At 38.5% G+C, this 18,832-nt stretch overlaps 1 protein-coding gene and 1 long non-coding RNA gene across 2 annotated transcripts in view; one reads left to right on the top strand and one right to left on the bottom strand.

Moving 5' to 3' along the window:
• Positions 1-310: 310 nt before the first annotated feature.
• On the bottom strand, positions 311-4,803 carry LOC139793692 (uncharacterized). The gene is made up of 3 exons (XR_011724722.1): positions 4,696-4,803; positions 3,172-3,262; positions 311-726 (listed from the first exon to the last, which is right to left on the bottom strand). It is a non-coding gene; the product is annotated as an uncharacterized lncRNA (long non-coding RNA).
• A 3,042-nt stretch (positions 4,804-7,845) lies between these two features.
• The window catches only part of TOPAZ1 (testis and ovary specific TOPAZ 1), a 37,066-nt gene continuing 26,079 nt past the window's right edge, over positions 7,846-18,832 (top strand). Inside the window, exons 1-3 of the mRNA XM_071735423.1 lie at positions 7,846-8,861; positions 10,305-12,750; positions 17,712-17,779. Coding sequence (XP_071591524.1) covers positions 7,928-8,861; positions 10,305-12,750; positions 17,712-17,779 — 3,448 coding nt within the window. The 5' untranslated portion in view covers positions 7,846-7,927. The remainder of the gene's footprint in view (positions 8,862-10,304; positions 12,751-17,711; positions 17,780-18,832) is intronic.

Here is an 18,832-nt window from a genome sequence, read left to right on the forward strand (position 1 = left end):
CAAGGTAGATTTATAGGATAAATCACAACCTGGAGATGAAGTGTAAATATTAAGGGATGGTAAAAATACAAGGTACCAAGTGTATCCTGCACCACAGGCAGAGGTTTCAGTACAGCACTTGCCTAGCCCTGATCACATGAGTACCTGGAGGCATCTTTCTTAGCTCACATAAGGCAAATGACTAATTTCACTTGTCTCTTTTCAGACTATTAAGCATGCAAAATGAATACAAATTATTACCTGGCCCTTTTTAAGGTTCAAAACAGAACAGGAAACTCAAAGGTAGGCTGCAAAGATAAATAACTACATATTTACAAGAGCAACTGATATATTTTAATGTAAACAAAGGTACTGTTTATTTACATTTATTTATAGTTCTATTACACAACACAAACTATATACAAATGCGATTTTGTTGTAAATTCACATAGGCCAAGGAATAGGTTCAATCATTGGAAAAAACCTGAAAAATCATTCAGATACATCATGTATGGAAATAAATTAATCCACATATGGTTTAATACTTCTTTGCAGCTGCTAGCTTGAGTGCTCCAACTCTAGGAAATCCTCAGGAAGAACATTTAGAGCCTCTGGTCACGATGCTCTCCTAGCAAGTGCAATTCCCATGTAAGCTTGCTCCCCTTCAGCAGGTCTTCTCATAAGTAAGATGTCCCCTGATGGCAAGTGCTGCCTGCACCCCTGTTCAAAAGCTTATAACCAGTAGCTCTGTAAGCAATTAATGCAAAGTAGTGCAATTCTCATGTTGAGTAACATGCCAAATAGGCAGTGAAAATAAAGTTTTTAAAATATTTAAACGATCCATGTAAAATCTCTGGTCAGAAAGTCTTCATGAAAAAAGATGAAGCCACTAGATATATACACCTATCCTCAGCTGACTGATCTCAGAACCAGGAATATAATTACTCACTTTAGGATTCTACCTATGTAATAGTAATAGTGACAATGATAGTGATAGTAATACTAATAGTAATAGTAATAGTAGTAATCGGATGCAGAAAGCCTAGAGTGCAGTCTCATGACGGGGTTTCAGAACTGCTGTATTGTATAATTAAAGGAGGGAGGTTTTTTTATTTAGCATCAAAGGAATTGCTCTAGCAAGTGGTAAAGCTGCAGGGCAGTCCAGCAAACAATTCCTCCTTTAACAGAGAAACATCTAATTCCTTCAGTAATTACATATTTCTCTACGCCTGACAGGTATAGAGTCATTCTGATCAGCCCTCTGCAGTCACAGGACTGCTGCTTGTGAGACATTGACTCCAGAAATAACTTTCCTTAATTACTAACATGCTCAGTCTGACTCACCAGATTACAGCCAAGCAGAACAGTGGACACTCCAGTATTTAACACAGTATGGAACCTGGGCAATCACAAACACACAGTCCTCTTGCGGATTAGAAAACATTTATCTTGGTGACGAGATGAAAAATAAATCATCTGTCCCCAAATGCTATTTAAGCAGTAGAGCATACAGGCAAGGATTATTTAGATTTTAAATGCAGAATTCAAATAGCTGAGGTTCTACTTAAAGGTTATGGTTCAGCCTCTCAGCTCATCAAAGTATGAAGACATGCAAATGATGTTAACTGATGATATTACCTAAAGAATTTAGTTGGCTGGGTGCAACTCCCTGCTGAATAGGTGCCTTGCTTTTACTTAACGTCAATTAATTTTATCTAAAATTCTCACTACAGTGCCTAGGATGTGCCTGGTTTACCTGAAGATAATTCTCTGATGTTTTCAAATAGTGTAATTAATTACCTGTGAGGAAATAAGCAGATGAATGCAAAAGTAGGTAAATCTGTGGTCTCTTCTCTGCTTCCCCAGGCAACAATTTGTTGCACACATGAACCAATAATGTCAACTTTTACACAGCTCTCCCCATACATTATCTGGATATGCCAGTGGGAGAATGTTCAGTAATAAAGTCAGCATGTGTTTTAGAACAGTTTTATGCTGCTTCAGTTGGGGAAAGCTTTATAACCAGTCCATTGCTCAATACAGTCAGGATGGCTGAAACCATGCTCCATCAACTGTAAAAGGTGCTTTCATTTAATACTGTCTCAAAAAAAAAAAACCAAACCAAAGTTAACAGCAGACATTTTCTACATCTGAATTTGAATTACATTCAAATTCTGAAAACATACACTAACTGCAAATACACTCCTCAGGTTCAAAACTATGTATACAAACTATATAATATATTAGAGGATGGAAAATGATCTTATTCTTATGGATAAAACACCCAAATAAGGAGAGATTCAGCGAGCTATTCTGAGGCTCCACACTTTGTCAGCCACCTTGACTCTGTTAAGAAGGCAGAGATGTAACCCCTTAATGGATGACCATAGGACAAGAAATGGAGCCTAGGAGCCAGTCACTGTTCATTGCCCAGCCACAAGGGTAATTAGGTGTCAGATTTGGATCCTACTTTGTGACTGATCACTGTCACCTTTCAAAGTTTAAGTCTCTCTTTTACTTTGCCTCGCAGTACTGCTGAAGATGATCCTCCACCATTTCTTCAGTCAGTCTGAACCATAGAGAAATTGCCCATTACTCTGTTTTGTCTAGACCTCTCCCTTCCTTTTTTAAAGGTGATCTTCTGAAGCAACTGGACATTTTTTGTTTGATTTTCTATCTAGTACTATCTACTGTTTTATTATGTTCTGTCTATACCTTATCACACCCCTACCATTTCCAACTGTATGCTTTCCCTATCTCTGATTTACTCTATTTCCATTCCTCTTTTCCTTTTTATTTTAATTTTCTCATGTAGAAATCACATTTCATAATCATTTTTGGCAGCAAGCTGGAGGTGTCATGTACTTGCTGATGTGCAGATGCTTTACTCAAAAGTCCAACATCTTTTTCATCCAAACACTAAAAGAAGTTGATTCTAATAGCAGGTCCAGTGTACAGGACTAGATAGTAGGTAGGTACATGGTTATGTACCACCTAGATTCCTTTATTCTGAGAATTTTAGAATAAATTAAGACTGAATGTGTAGTCTCTTATTTGACTAGTTAGTCCTCTACTACATCTGTATTTTTTAATCTCAAATTCCAACAATCCAGATAGTTTATTTCTTAAACTTTTAGCAGTGAAAGTTTAAAAAAGAGCCAAAAATGAAAGGGAATAAAGCAGAATATGAACCCAATGCAGGAGTTCCCTCGTGGAACCTTAAAACTGATTAGTGCCACTTTCTGTAATGTTCAGATCAGATGTGATCATCTGGAAAGTCAGTCTTCCAGAATAAATGTCAAGCAGCATGATGATTAAAAAAAACAAACAAAAACAAAAAAAGAAGAAAAGTTACTTTCAAGCTTTTCAAAGCTTAGACTGAGAGGTCCTTATCCCTCCTATGACTATTCTTGGACAGAAGCTGAAGGAGCACAAAATATGCCAGAGGGAAACACTGATTCCACACAATCAATAATTTTGATTTTCATGCTGTCACAATTCAGTAGTAAATTAGGAATCAGAGGATCTACCAAGAAATGCCAGATGGTTCATTATGAAATACACCAGCTGTCCTTTTTCCTCCAATGTCTCATTTTAAACTGGAGGAAAATGAAGTTCCTTTCATCTACCCTGCACAGCTCTTTAATAAAAACAGACACCAAAATGAAGGTTGAAAGATCCAGCTTCTCACTGGATTTACTTAAGTCTGCCATCATGATGCCAGGTAGTGTAACCACTCAGCTACTTCACAAAACAGATCACAGACTTCCACTGAGGCACCCAGTGAGGCCCTTGTCTAATGGAGTTCACTGTGTCAGCTGTTAGTGTAGGCTGGATCAACACCTATGCAGCTGAGCTTACAAAGGACATGAGTCCAATGCCTATTTTTTAACTTAAGCCTAGCAAGGGCAGTGAGCATGATTCCCATTAGGTGCCATGTCAAAGGTGGCTCCAGCATTAAGTGCCTGGGAATGGAAAAGCAAAGGCAAATTTAGAGGAATGGCTTGAGATTCCAAGATTCCTTGGTTTCACAGTTAAGCAAAAACTGTTTCCAAACACCCATGTATTTGAATAGATGGCAGGGGATAAAGAAGTTACTTAAAAATCATATCTACATTTACTATCTTTGGGTGTTACCTTTGCAAAAACAATAGCTCAGAACTGTTAGTAAATAAATCCTTGGGGCTATCAAAGGATACTTTCTTGGACACACTCAACTAGAACTCTTGCCTCTGTCATTTTGGTTTTATTACTTAGGGATTAATTTGGTTCCTTTTAGGAACAGACTATGTGTATTCCTCAGAGTTCAGTCTCAGCTACTATAGCACAGCCAAACTCTTTCCACTAAGGTAACAAATCTATCCCTCAGCCAAGCATGAAGGTATAAGCAGTGCAAAAAGAAGTGGCCCAGGGGGATATTTTTCACATTGCCTCACAAAAAGCACAATTCATTTTCAAGTTAATTCTTTTCAGTTCTCTAGACAGAAAAGAAAATAATTCCTGTTGCTAGGTGAGTGTATTAGCAAAGTCTAAAATACAGCCTGGTAAAAAATTTATATGATTTGCTCACCTATGTAGCTGGATTATGTGTTCATAAATGTCAATCCTTAAAAAACTTTTGAAAGACTACTCAAATGTATCACTGGGTGATCTGCAGCTGCAATTTTCCCACACTAGTAAACTACATTAGTTGGAGGCCTAAGAGCACACACTTACTCCTCTGAGAGAGGAAAACAATAACAATCTCACAGAATTCACAAAATATAGTCACAAGTTCTTTTTTCCCCTCTTGGAAATTGCCAGGAATCTCTGAATTTACTGGTTATTCTGGAAAAAAACAAAAAAAACAAAAAACAAACAAACAAACAAACAAAAACAAACAAACAAAACAAAACAAAACAAAAAAGCCCACCAAAAACAAACAAAAAAAAAAGGGGTTTGGCTACATGGTTCCCTTTTTACTTTCAGACACTGTACCTCATATTTCTATTACTGTGTTTAGGTCTCTAGGAAGAACAAGAAACCAGTGAAACAAAACAACAGATCAAGAAAAGTTGAATTAGTTAAAAAATTCTAATCTTTACATTTGGCATTGAGATATAAGATTTACAAAACTCAAGAGAAACAACCATTTACCATTATTCCAAACAAGAAATAATTAAAAAATAAATTTTAAACATTTCCTTGTAGTATTACTATTTCAAATGTCATTGGAATGTGAAATTAACTTCTTTTTCCTCTTAAATTATTTATATGAATTTTTAAGGTTATTTCCACTTTAGTAACCTGCTTATTAAACACTTGACAGCATATTTCTTTGAAAGAGTATGCCTATATAGAAAAATTCTCTATTATTTCAAGTATTTTTTAAACACAGTTAAATTGATTCACTTTGCAAGACAATGTTTATACTACCTCTTTTTAGCAGTGTTGTAAGCTGAATGCAATCTGTTTTTAAATATAATCAACAGCTGCTTTAAAATGTGCTTTCTGGGGCTCTAGCTCATTATCAAAGGACTTCCATGAAGAATGTCTTTAATTAATATTAATTTCAAGTACATTTTTATTAATTTTGTAAAAATCTGGTCTGAATTCTCATCATTGTAAATAACTGACTAGATACTCAAGTCTTCAAATTGTGCTGGAGAGCAGTTAAGATATGCTGTTCTTCCAGATTTCCTTCACTACTGTTTTTCAGCATATCTTATTCTTTCTTGTTTTGCTATCAAACTTAAAAGACTATGTTTCACTCTGGAGAAGGTTATGTTTGAACTGTTGAAGGTTAGATTTGGCCAGAGCTGAATGTTTTATGTAATACTAGCCTTGCAGAACACTGATGATGATAAATGCTGTGCAGTTAACTCCTTTTTTATTGTCTTTTCTGTCCCAAGGATCTGAAGCACAGTACTGAACTGGGGAAGAAACTGCCTAAGATATCTGTATTTTCTGATTTGATTAGCTTTAGTTAGCCATTCAATGATGTTTTTGTTGTACTTAGGCATGTAAATGCAATCTAAGATGATGATAAGCAAAAGAAAGTTACTAACTTCCCAGATTGCCTGCTCTTTCCACATCTATGAAGAGCTTTTGTTGAAAATCCAGTGTTCTCTGTCTTTATTTGGACAGTGATGTATTATGTCTACCTATGGATGATGAAACAAAGAATAACATGAGTTAAAGTCACAAAGTGAGGGGACATCAATTGGTAAAATATTCCTTCAGTCCTCAACTGCTCTTACATCCACAGTACTGCGCTTCTAGAAAGCTAGAAAAGCTTTATTTCTGCGCACAGATCCCCGAGTAAAATGTATGAAATCTGAACACTGCCAAGCACTAAGTCAGGGTGAAATGAATTCAGTACTTCATCCCTCAGAGACCACCTGCAAACAGATAGGCACTGGTTGTAGGACACAGACACCAGCCATTGCTGATTGCATTCTTCACATTAAAGTATCACCTTACTGAGCTGACTAATTTATGAGTTTCATAGCATTTGCCATTTAGATTCAATCTTTGTTCAACATTGATTCTGTAAGCCAGCTTGTACGTGTTCACATTATCACCCAGGGAGTGGTATTGAAGCTTTGTGCTTCATTTATGTTGCAACCATGACCACATATAATGTCCCAACACCAACTCTGGCTGTTTTCTGACTACATACTCTACTTGTGCTGTTTGTTTCCTACCTCCACACCTGAGAAACTGTGTTATTTGAAATAGAAAGTTTATGTAAGCCATGGTTATGGAAACAAGCATTATCCCACCTCCATTTCGGGGAGCCTCTGAAGTGGTGTAGATGAGAAGAGGCAGATGGTGGATGAAATGCATGAAAAAAAATGGTGCACTGGGCGGCCTGTTTGAGGGTTTTGGGTTGTATTTTTGGTTTTGTGGTGGGCTGGTTTTGTTTTGTTTAGGTTTTATTTGTTTGGTGTTTCGCAGGGTTTGGTAGTTCCACACACGACCCTGGGTACCTCAGGTGGCCCCTGAGTCCGCGGCTGCAGCCGTGGCCGGGCCTGGCAGCCTCTCCCCCCCGCAGGCGCTGCGCCACGGAGCACGAAGGCCGAAAACCAAACACGGCCCGGAGCCGCATCCTTTACCGCCTCTGTACTCATCCCCTTCGCAGGACGGGAGCTTCTGCTCCAGAGACCGCACTCTTGATCAAAGAAGAGCAGACGAAGTCCTACCAGCAACTCCACCCTCTCCCTCCTGCCCCTGACTGGCCGTGCCCCCGACCGCCTTGTGCCCCCGACCGCCTTCAGCCCCCGACCGCCTTCAGCCCCCGACCGCCTTCAGCCCCCTCCCGCTCTGCGCCTGCGCCGTCCGCGCCGCCATTACCCGCCCCGCCTCTCCTATTCGGGCGGCGTCGGCGTGGCTTCGGCGAAGCGTCGAAGGACGGATCGGTGAAGGACAGAGAGGGCGAGAGGAGAAGGAGGGAGACGCGGGGGTTGGCTGGGGCAGCTGCCCCGGCTGCGGGGGTGGTGCGGGAGGCGGCGAGCTGCGTGGTGGGGGCGGCCGCGGCGCGGCCCTGGGGGCGCAGGAGGTGTGGGGCTGCTTCCTCCGGCCCTCTGCGCGGTGAGGGGTCACAGGGGGCCGTGGGCCTTCCCCCGGAGGCCTGGGCTTTCTGCCAGGCTGGGTGAAGTCTGGGCCTGGGAGAGGTTGTGCTCCCCTCCTGTCCGGGTCTGTGCCGGCCTTGGGCGATGGGCTGGCTGGGATGCTGTTAAAGATGTACTGATAAGGGGGGTTTGTGGGGGTTTGTTTGTGTCCCTAGGCTCCTGTGATGCTGCAGTTTAGCTCAGGGAAAGTGGTAACAGACAGTGAGAAAAAGTGGGTAGCCAAGCAAAGTCCTCATCTGGCACCAAACAGAAATCCTGAGCAGCCCTTATCTTCCTGTCTGCAACCTCCACAGCTCTCCAGCGTTTCCTGTAAGCAATTTGCTCCTCTTGTGCCCATGCAGAAGGAGAAAGGTGAGAGTAGCCAGAGACTCCCAGGGAAAACTAAAACGTTCAGGAAGGCTTCCAGAAGAAGGAAGGGTTTATCTCTGCCACTTGCGGACACTGCTGTATGTGAAGATTGGCAGGTAGCAGCCACGGCTGTAGCAGCATGCTGGGAAGAGACCGTAAGGACAGGGGTGGGACAAGGTCAAGAGCTGATTTTCTCAGGAACTACCTTGCAAGATAAATTCATTGCGGGGATTGAGAGGAAAGAACATGGCTCAGAAGGACTGAACCTCTCAGGTTTTCAGGAGAGTCCGGGGAGCTCAGGAGAAAAAGGCAAATACTCCTCTATGGAAATAAAACTACAAATCCCATCCTCAAAGGAGGAAATTCAGGGCACAGAGAAATATGGTGTTTGCTTTTTGCCAGAACCAGAGGTGCTGCAACCCAGTAAGGGCACATGCAGCACTGAAATGCAAAGCTTTGACTCCTTAATGATACTGGAGATGCAAATCCCAGATCTTAAGAACAGTCTGGAGAATTCTCAGGAATCCTTGTCTGAGCCAAAACCTCAGGAGGAAGCAGGTACCTTGGAGATATTGGTGGATGAGTGTTCTTCAATTGGATCGAGAAAGCCAGGGACACAGGAAAAAGGAAAGAGATGCTTGAGAAAGAAAGGCAGGACATCTTTCAGAAAACGGAAATGTCAGTATCCCATAGAGAGGAGTAGATCTGCCTTGCTAGGTCTGCATACACAGTGTCCAGAGTCTGAAAAAGGAGCTGTGAAACTGAGGAAGAGGAACAGAAACACATTGGTGTCTCAGCAGATGCAGGGTGTAACTGCCCTAGAACAGCCAGCAGCCAGAGGAGAGATGAAAGAGAGCTGCATGGAAGAAGAGCAGCAGAGTGCAGACTCTCAGAAAGGAGCAGACAGCATGGGGGAAAGTGGTAAGTACTTGTGCTTCTTCAAGTACAGCTGCCCAGGACAAGGAAGCTGCAGTAAGACCACATTAAAAAAGTGAAAGGAGATAATTTTGTCTGTATGGGACAAAGTCATGGGGGCAGGAAAGAGTGGCTTGTACCCTTTCTCAAAGTGACTCCTAGTGTGTGGCTGCTAACAGCTTAAGAAGTGTAGAGATAAGAGCTAGGGTCTGATTTACTGTATTGTAAATACCAGTCTTAGAGGAAGGCATACTTAGGAAGAAGACAGACTTTTCTTGAAGGATAAAAGCATTTCTTTAGCCCAAAGGAGAGAAGACCAGATAATCTCTTTGGTGGTGGAGGGAGGAACAGATAGCAGCAGCAACAAGTCCCGAATAAGAATTTGTATTTTTTCCCCCTCAAAACCAATCTGTTCATTTATCAGTAGAATGTCATACAGAAGACAGAAGGGAGGCACTGGTTTCATCAAAACCAAAATAAAAGATAGTAAATGCTTGAATCATTTCTACATTACTTGATTGGTTTTGAATATATATTACACTCTTGTTTTGGTGTTTGCCTTTGCAGATGTTGGTTTAGAACGTTTTGCTTTTTGGTTGCTATTTTCTGCAAAATTCTGAAAGACATAGAAGCAAAGATTTTATTTTGGTCTTTAAGAGAGTATTGTATCAAACTGGCACACTTTTGAAAGGAGTTTTGAAAGTCTTTTTTTTTCCTAGGGCGATTGTCTAAAAAGACACTCTTTTTACTTTCAAAGTGAGTACATTAAAATGACAAATATTTGCTGTATAGTATTATTAATTGATATTTCATCTAGAAACCATATTCTGAAAACCTGAGGTATTAAATTTATATCTTACTTTGAAAACTAATATATAAGAAACACCAATAATCTGTTAGGATATGCTTGAGTCCATTCTCCAGTCTAAATTTTCTGATACACAGGTATTTTTACATAATCTGTGTTTGTTCTTAAATTAGAAGTAGAGCTTAGTAAAAATGAAAGTTTTCCAGTTTTCCTGGATCTTCTTGGAACAGTCCGATGCCTTTGGTTGGGCTATACAGCTGAAATAAATCACTGTATTCCTATAAACAGGATTTCCTATTACAGAAAATCTGTTTTAAGGCTAAGTATGCAAACAGCAGCTGTATTTTCTTGCCAGACTTGCTCTAACTTGGTTTCCCCCTATGTTTTAAGTATACAACCTCCAGTGTCCCTTTGTCACCTTCTGTTCATCTTTGCATTTTCTGAATACAAAACATCATTTCTTCGAGTTGTGCTCATTAAAAAAACATAGAAGAACATAAAAGTTTATGGAAATGTTTGTCTTACACAGTGTTGTGTTCTTTAGTAGCTGTGCATGGTTTTTGTTGTCTTTATAAAATACTGCAATAGGAGAGTCTTTCTGCCTAAGTGTATTATTTAATGACACTTTTTTTAATCAGCAGATGAAAAGCAGAACACAATTGAGCAAGACATTGGGACACAGGCTGTGAAGAAGCTTAAGACAAATTATAATAGTCCAGAAGATCCCAAGGAAAAGGAACCTCACTACTCTAGATCTCCTCTGGTTTCTAAATTAGGTGGTACTAAAAGCAGGAGCTTTCTGGACCATTCTGTAACAAAAGAATCTGGTGTGCATTATACAAGCTGGAAACCCACAACAGACCAAATTAGTTGCTTGGAAAGTTTTAGTGTGACCACAGCTGAAGAAGTGATAGATGTATCATCTGCATCATGGGATTCTGAACATGGCAGAAACACCCTAGACCATTGTAATGGCTTGCTCTGTGCAGCAGGAAAGAACCCATTTGTGAGATTAGAGGCCTGTAGTCACATCAATAAGTTAGTAGAGTCTTCAGCTAGTGGAGCTACCAGCAGCTACAAATTAGGTGGGCTCTTCCATATAGCCCATGATAAAAGAATGCATGTTTTACCTGATGGGGCTGTAGAACAGAGTGATACGAATTGCAGCACTAGCAGAATGCAAAATGGGACATCACCCATAAAAGGTGGTGTATTGGTTACTAAGGAAAAAACTCCAGAAGGGTGTTTTTCATGCTGCCAGACTGAAAATAGTAAGTGCTTAAGGGGGGAAAGGTGGAATAATGGTAGAAAGCCTAGAAAAAAGAAGAAAATCACTGAGAAATCATCAGTTCAGAATATTTCCACAGGCGTGGCTAATGAATGTTGTGAGTGTGAGTTACGAACAGAAACTGCAGCTGCTGTGTCAAGCTCCTGTGCAGTTTTAGGACTAAATCATAAAGAAATTACCTCAGCAGCTTCATGTGATCATACATCAGGTCTTCATGTGGGAAAAACTACTCCTGAATCACAAAATCCATCAGTCTGGAGAAAGAACAGTACCAAATTACTTGCATTTGAAGATGGCTTTGAGAAGACAGCTGAGCTCTCGGTTATAGCCAAAGGAGAAAATGCACATTGTTCTGCTGCCTCTGGTAGCCTGAAAGAGCTAGCTGAGGTCCATGGTGTTTCTAATTGTTGCAAAAGCAAGATAGAAAGAAAACTGAAGAAAGATAATAAGAATTTGCATCAGTTTACCTGTCAAAGAACAGTACCTATGACTGGTAAAAATGTTTGGCCTTTAGAATCTTGTGCCAGGACTTCTGAGTGGGTTCCTAAAAATCATGGGTCCATCTCAGAAGCAAAAAGACTTCTAAAGGCTGCCCTTGAGGAATCTTCTGATAAAAGCAATGTTAAAGCTGTAGGAAACAGTGCTGTGACTGAGAATTTGATACAGCTGGATTTGCAAATGTCATCGGCAGAAGTTAACAAAGAATCTACACATAAAATAGTGGATCCAAATACTGAATGTCTTACTTCAGTTAAAACAACAGAATCATCTCCCATGGATATTTATGAGAATTTGAGAATGAGCAATGACATCGTGGAATCACAAGTTAGTAAGGACAGAAGTGTCATGGCTTTTACCCATGAGGATGTCCAAGAAGTTAAAACAACCTTGACTTTTACAACAAAACAAAAAGATAAAAATAAAGGAGCTATGACAAAAAGAAATCTCTCTGTGGCAGCCCCGAATGGTAAATCTACAGATAACAAAGCCAGACTAAACTTAAGCCATAAACCGGAAGTAGTCAACCAGGTAGTTTTGGATTTAAAGCCAAAGAAAGTAGTAAATACTGGAAACCTGACAAAATTCAAAATTCCTTTATGCAGAAACAAACCTGAATCCAGGAAATTTGAATCTGTCCATTCATTTGAAAGAAAAAACTGTGGTCCATTAGAGCTTCTTGACAGCAGTGGTGTTTCAAGGAACCAGAAAGCAGGTAAAGAGACTTTGGTAAATTCTGCCAAACAGCCTCTTCCTGTCATGAGTGATGCTACATCTACAGCTTCCATGAAGAAAAAAGTAGATGAGATAAACAGTAAGGACTTTGAGCATGATGGCTCTGAAAACCTCAATGAGTTGTCTGTGCACCCTGAAAATTTTTCTTTATATCCGCATCCTTTTTTTGGTGGACAGCTGGAGTCACCTTTGGCTGATGTCCCAAGTACTGAATGTGTACTAAAATCTAACTTTCCTGATCATTCTTGGAATGCAGTTGACTGTCCTGTTGCTGTAGAAATAAATGGTGATAGCAAATCAAGAGAGAATCTTTCACAACACAAAAGTCAGAGTTTTCCAGATATTCTTGAAGCTTATGAAGATGATGTGCTTATCATTGATGTGATTCAGGATGACCCTGACCTTTTTGGAACTACTAAGGAAGAGGAGCTTGCAATTGCAGACTGTAGCAACAGTCCTGTGAAGGTGTCCTGTACTAGTGTCTGCATTAAAGAAGAAAAGGAGGATCTTAAGCCTGAGTATCCTGGTATCTCAAAAAATAGCAACTCAGTAGATGATCATTTTAGGTATGCTTATCGTTGCTTTTATTGTAGTAATCCAAATTCCTTTGTTCTCATATTAGTATACTTTGGTTGTAGTGGTCAGGCTTCCTTACAGAATTTTACTAATTTCTAGGTTGATTTCAAGCATCAAAATTTGGTTGAGAAATGACAGTATTCTGAATGCAAATAAATTTACTTGTTCTTCATAAGAAGTAGGATAAACTCTAAACCAAAACAAAATGTTATCCTAAAGAATTAGGTTTGACCAAGTGGTGTGAAATATAAAAGTATAAACAGAGCTAATTAAGAGTAATGTTATTTATTAATAAGAACATTTTTAAATACCCAACTTGATTTGAAATGTCAGGGTAGTTCTTTAGTTCTAAGGTGGTATAATACTTAAATATTTTTTACTTTCTAGGTGTAGCATATTCTTTTGCTGAATCTGTGTGAGTAAATGGTTGACCCTACAGTAGTATTCCATTCTGCCACTCTACTTCTCTGCTTTTCTCCTGTCTCCAGACATGTGAAGAGTTTTCAAATCTCTAATTTGGTTAACACACTAAAGTTCATGATCCTGCATCTTCATTCAGGAAGTTCCTGGTGTAAAGTATTAGGCATTAATCTTATTCCAGATTTTGAAATTATGATACAAGTCACTGAAGGTATAAGAGAACTTTAAGGTAGGAACAGATTTTTGTAAAAGAGTAGTCCTTCATGAGACAGATGAACTCAGCAATTGTGTAGTCTGTTCTCTCTCTAAGCTTTGAGACTTGTGTTTGATAAATGAGTTTTAAGCTTACATTTTTCATCTTACAAAGTAAAAACATAAAGTTTATGTATAAATAGTACAAGATTTTTTTTCCGTGTTTTAGTTTTCTTGCTCTGCTCCTTCCAGGTGTCATCCTTCTCCTTATTTTAAATAATGTTTTAGTTATTTCCAGCATTATACCATCTTACAACTGGTTTGTTTGGGTTTTGGTTTTTTTTTTTTTTACTCATTGCTTTTCTTTTCCTTTCCCCTTCATTAAAACAAACAAGGAAAAAGAAGAAAGGAATGTATTTTAACAGCAGTTTAGACATAAGAATATGAAACTTTTGGATGTTAATAGGATAAAACTTCAGCCAAAACAAGCCTCTGAAGAACAGATCAGGTCTTTGTAGGAGCATCCAACTTCTTCAGACATGCATAGGCTGTATCACAGCAAATTTATTAGAATTAGTATCATTTTCTGTAGAGTGTATATTGTGTCTTACCTACACTGTATAGCAGAATGAGCATTGGCTGTGTGCTACCTCAAGGTAATGAGGAAGGTTTCCAGCTGGCTTGTCCAGAAAGCTGAGCTGTTACACAAAATGGAAGACCAGAACTTCTGAGCCCTTTCTTTACATAAAGTTTGCTATTTATATAAATAATAACAAATTTTTATTAGATCTTGGTTTTTTAGGGAGGACAATAATTTCCTTTAATTTGTAATGACACTAAGAGTAATGTTTTCACATCCATGAAAACTGAACTTTATGTCATATTTCAGATTTCTTCCTGGTATCATCCAAATTTGCTTCCTATCAGCCAAGGCAAATAAAAATGCAGTTCTTAGTTCTTCGAGTTTCATCTTAGTTTGCTAAATGAGTAAATTGTTTTTTCGTTTTACCTTCCATAATTTGATGCCAGGATCATTAGATGGTGATTAATCATAGTTGGCAATAGGTAGGAACATATTAATGAACTGAATACGAGAATGTTAAAACAAGACAATAGACTTCACCACACTGTTATCAGGTAGCTTATGATATCACTAGTTAGTATTAAGAATGGTCAGTTCATACTGTTTGTTTGGGTTTTTTTTTTAGTGTCAAGCAGAAAAAAACTGGGACTCCAACATTGTTTGGCCAACCAAAAAAAGTGATTATGCTGGCAGAATTACATCCTCCATATTCTAAAAAATATATTATTTCTGTTAATGTCCCTTTTTTTTTTTTTCATTAAGAGGTATTCTAGAGAATTGTATATGTTTTCTTGTTTGGCTTCTTTTATGCATACCCAGTTTTCCCTTGTTGCAATATTAGTTTGTAATGACACTTCAATCTGTCCAGTTACAACAGTGAGCCAGGACTGCACTAACACAAACCATCTCTAACTTACATCAGTTTATATGCATGGGTTTTTTTTTAACTTCTGGTTAATGTTAGCCATTACACTCTAGATGAGTCTAACTGGTGATTTTAGTAGAACAGCAATGCTGTTCTACTTAGTGGCTGCAAATTGTGGTTGTTTTCTTTAACTATATCAATACATAGCCTTTGTTATTTCCCTTCAGTTTAATAAAAGGCAGATGATGACAGAAAGGATCTGGATCTTTACTAATACTGCTCTAGTGCACATATGCATGGGGATAGGCTTCAGTATATTCTTGTGTGCTGGTATTTTAGTCTGGCATTGGTACAGAACAGTAAGAACTTTTTATTTTTGCTAGGAGCGAGTTATTTTGAAAGTATAGCTGGGTTGTTGAAAAGCTTTTTAAAATGTGTTGAGTGTTACTTACGTGTTTAACAGCATTTACATTTTAGTTGTACAGGAAACATTGGTGCCTTAGCTTGTGTTCCAACCAAAAAAATCAGAGATCTAACAGCTTGTCAAAATGACAGTTGCTAGAATGAAGTAATAATTATCCAAGTTTCATTGTGAAACCAAAGCACTGAAACTGTGTGAAGGATGTACCAGGTTGATGAGTAACTGGCAAGTGTTCAGTGGCAACTATTAGCCACTGCAGATGTGTAACTATTACTGTGCAGTGTCCTGGTTTGAGCTTTGAACTTAAACACCAAGATGTATTTAGCCAATGACACTTTTCATTTGTGAATGTTTGTGACCTTAAAAGCAAGAGTTTTTCTTTTAGTTCTGAAAATTCAAGGATACTAATTTTTGGCATCCTGATTTCAGATAACAAGAGCACATGTCCTTCAAAAGTAGAACATACTGGTTTCAACAGTCCAAAATTGAGAGGTTTGGTTTTTTTAAGTAAAATGACAAAGCACCCAGTAACCAAAGAAGCATGTAACCTTTCTAGACATGTTTCTGACTTACAGTTTCTTAACTACTGTAGTGTAATGTGCATGTGCTCAGAGCTGATTTGTCTGAACAAGTAGATTTAAAGAAGGGCAAGGAGATCCTGTTTCTTAATCCAGGAAAATTCAGAAAAAGCTCTGTATGTGTATGTCTTGAGGTGTGATTCTGTTAGCATGCTCTGACCTTCAGGATAAATAGGGCTGGTTACTCCTCTGGTGATTTCATTTTAGGAAAAGAGAGTGCTGGTCACTTCCAGGCGTTAGTTGCGAGTCATCAGGAAAGGATTCTGGACCTGCAGCCTGAATGGGGCAGCAAGACTCAGTTTTCATGCATACTTCTGTTCACTGTTTTCTGTTGCTTACCCTAGGTGACTCAGTGACAGTGCAGGTTTCTGAATCAAATCATCTGAGGTGTTTCTTTCCTCTCATGAAGGGAATCTAGATGTTTAACTCACTAAGTGGCATCTGGTATGTCTTCTCATCCCAGCAGAGCTAGGAGGTTCAGTGGATACCTTTGAAAGGTGCTCTTGCTCTTACGAGACTTCTGTGCTACTGTTCTCCTTTTTGAATGAAAAGCCTAAACTTGAATTCATTTTTCATATGCAGAATAGTAAACTGAATGCTGCAGTTTGTGTAACTTGTGCTGTAAAGAGAAATCTGTTTAAACTTGGTCATCATCAGCATGCAAGAGCATCTCACATTCAGACATGGTCTAGCCTGTCTCAATTTCTAGAGCTCTTAAAATGTGTTGGCTTCTGGTCTGTCAGCACTCCTGCATTTGTCAGCCTGGTGGGCAAATGCCAAGCACTGTAATAAATGTAGTCTGCTGTATGTGTGTTAGACACCTTCTTTACAAGATCTTATTAATTGCTTCTGTAACTATTTCACACCATACAATTAGCAGAATCTGGTAAAGATTTGGAAGAGGCTTTTGACCTGAACATGAAGATTTTACTTTTTTAACACTGCTAATTATTTTTAGTTTTAAGCACTGTTTATGAAGATGACATCTTTCTGGAACTGTCTACACTACAATTTTACAGGAAAAAAAAAAAAGTCAGTTGTGGTGGGCAAAATCACTCAAACTTTGCATTGGGGAAGGGAGGAAATAAAACTACAGATAACCTGCCTCTAATAAAAATCCTGCATGTCTCTGCAAACTTATAACTTGCTGAACTCTGCTTCTTATTATGTCTTGTGTATATGCACAGATACCTGTGTGTGAATACTTGTATAGTTCTGAATTATGCATACTGGGGAACTTTCTCATTTCCACTAGGTTGCTCTGAATTTTCATTCTTCTATTTTACTAGTGTCATTCACCAGAATGACAGGAGCTTCCAGAATCTAGGATTTTGATGTTTTATACCCTCTCTACAATATATTGTAATAGTATTTTTACCTTCTGAGCTTTTCTAAGGGGAATTTTTTCCCCCCACCTTATCTTTATAATAGGTGAAGTAAGTATCTTTCTATGAGCAAATGTTGTTTGGGTTTTTTCTATTATTCTTTGATACCATTGTTATGCAAATTGTGTTGAATATAAAATTGCTACAAATCACATTTTGTAGAAACTGATGAATTGGCTCATTAGCACAGTATTTCCATAAACTGCTTTACAGAGATCTATTTCCTTCCACAGTATTTCAGGCAAAGGTAAAGTGAGATGCTGAGATTTTGCTGACAAATTTTGGAATTTGAAATGCCTTGATTTAGCTTAACATTTTTAGGTGCCTGTCTATATGGATGGACATAAGAAAGCCAAAGGAGAAAGTTAAGAACAGTTTTCTAACTGTGTTGTAAGTAAGGATACTGTCCATAGGTGTTACTGAGAACATTAATTTTATGTAACTGGTTAGATTAATTCCACTTTTGTGCAAGATGGAAATTTAAAATACAATTTTTGTTCAAAACAGACACATCACCGTAGAGGAATCTGGAATGTTGAATGATACTGAAAATTCCTGTGATTGGGTGCTAAAAGGTAAGATTTGGAGATTTTTGAATGTTTAATCAAGAGAAAAAAGTACTTAACAGCAGTTTGTTTCCTGCTGTATATAAAATGGATGTATTTTGTAATAGTACAAACATCATCTCTGTTGTATTCGTTGGTAGTACTGGGGTTTTGGGTTGTGTTGGGTTTTATTTTTTGGTGTCTGTGCTACTTTAGACAGGGAGTTCTGTTAGTTGATGGGATGGTAGTGAGATGGTAAGTACTAGGATACTGCTTTGGTGTCTTTTGTTATGTCCTGAGGTCATGGCTGCTTGTCTCAGTGGCTTCACAGTCTAAGGAGGACAACAAATACAACAGTTTTAAGGTATTCTGGGTGACATCAACCCTCTTGATCTTCCAAGTGGAAGTCTTACATACATTGTCTTCACACAGATGTATCTTGATCTGGTGACCAGACCGGTGACTAAGATAAAAACCTGTCCAATAATAATTTGATTTTTTTCTTCCTGTATCTGGACAGCACAGCACAGTTGAAATTCATTCATGTGATTCAGTGAAGCAGTGAATTGCTTTTCTAGGCAGTGCTCTTCTGTTGGACATAACCAGCTGCTTCAGAAAGCTGCAGTCAGATGTTCTCTTCATTTCCTGTGGTATCTGCAGTAGGTGCTGAAATTTCCTGATGCTGAATTCTTACCAAGTTCACTGTACCACAGGAATTTGGAGTTTCTCAGAGCTGTCTGTATTTAGTTCAGGCCTGCATCATGCCATTGCAATTAGCTTATCCCTTACTCCAGTGAAGACTGTCTTTATTTGCTTAGCAAATTAACATATTTTTGGCTGTGTTTTAATAGCAAAGCTTAACTGAATTTATTTCTAAAATATTGAATTCAATATTATATAAATAAGCCTGTTTTACTGTTCTACAGGGACTACTACAGACCATACAGCTTGGATAGAATTTTAATTGCCATTTCAGTTCAATACTTATTTGAAGTGGTTCATGCTTTAAAGGCAAAATAATTTTACGTACAAATTTTACATTTAGGAAGTCCAAGGAGTTCTTAAATGTCACTGGTATTAAGG

This window comes from Heliangelus exortis, chromosome 2 (genome assembly GCF_036169615.1).
Source record: "Heliangelus exortis chromosome 2, bHelExo1.hap1, whole genome shotgun sequence".
NCBI classification, from domain to species: domain Eukaryota; kingdom Metazoa; phylum Chordata; class Aves; order Apodiformes; family Trochilidae; genus Heliangelus; species Heliangelus exortis.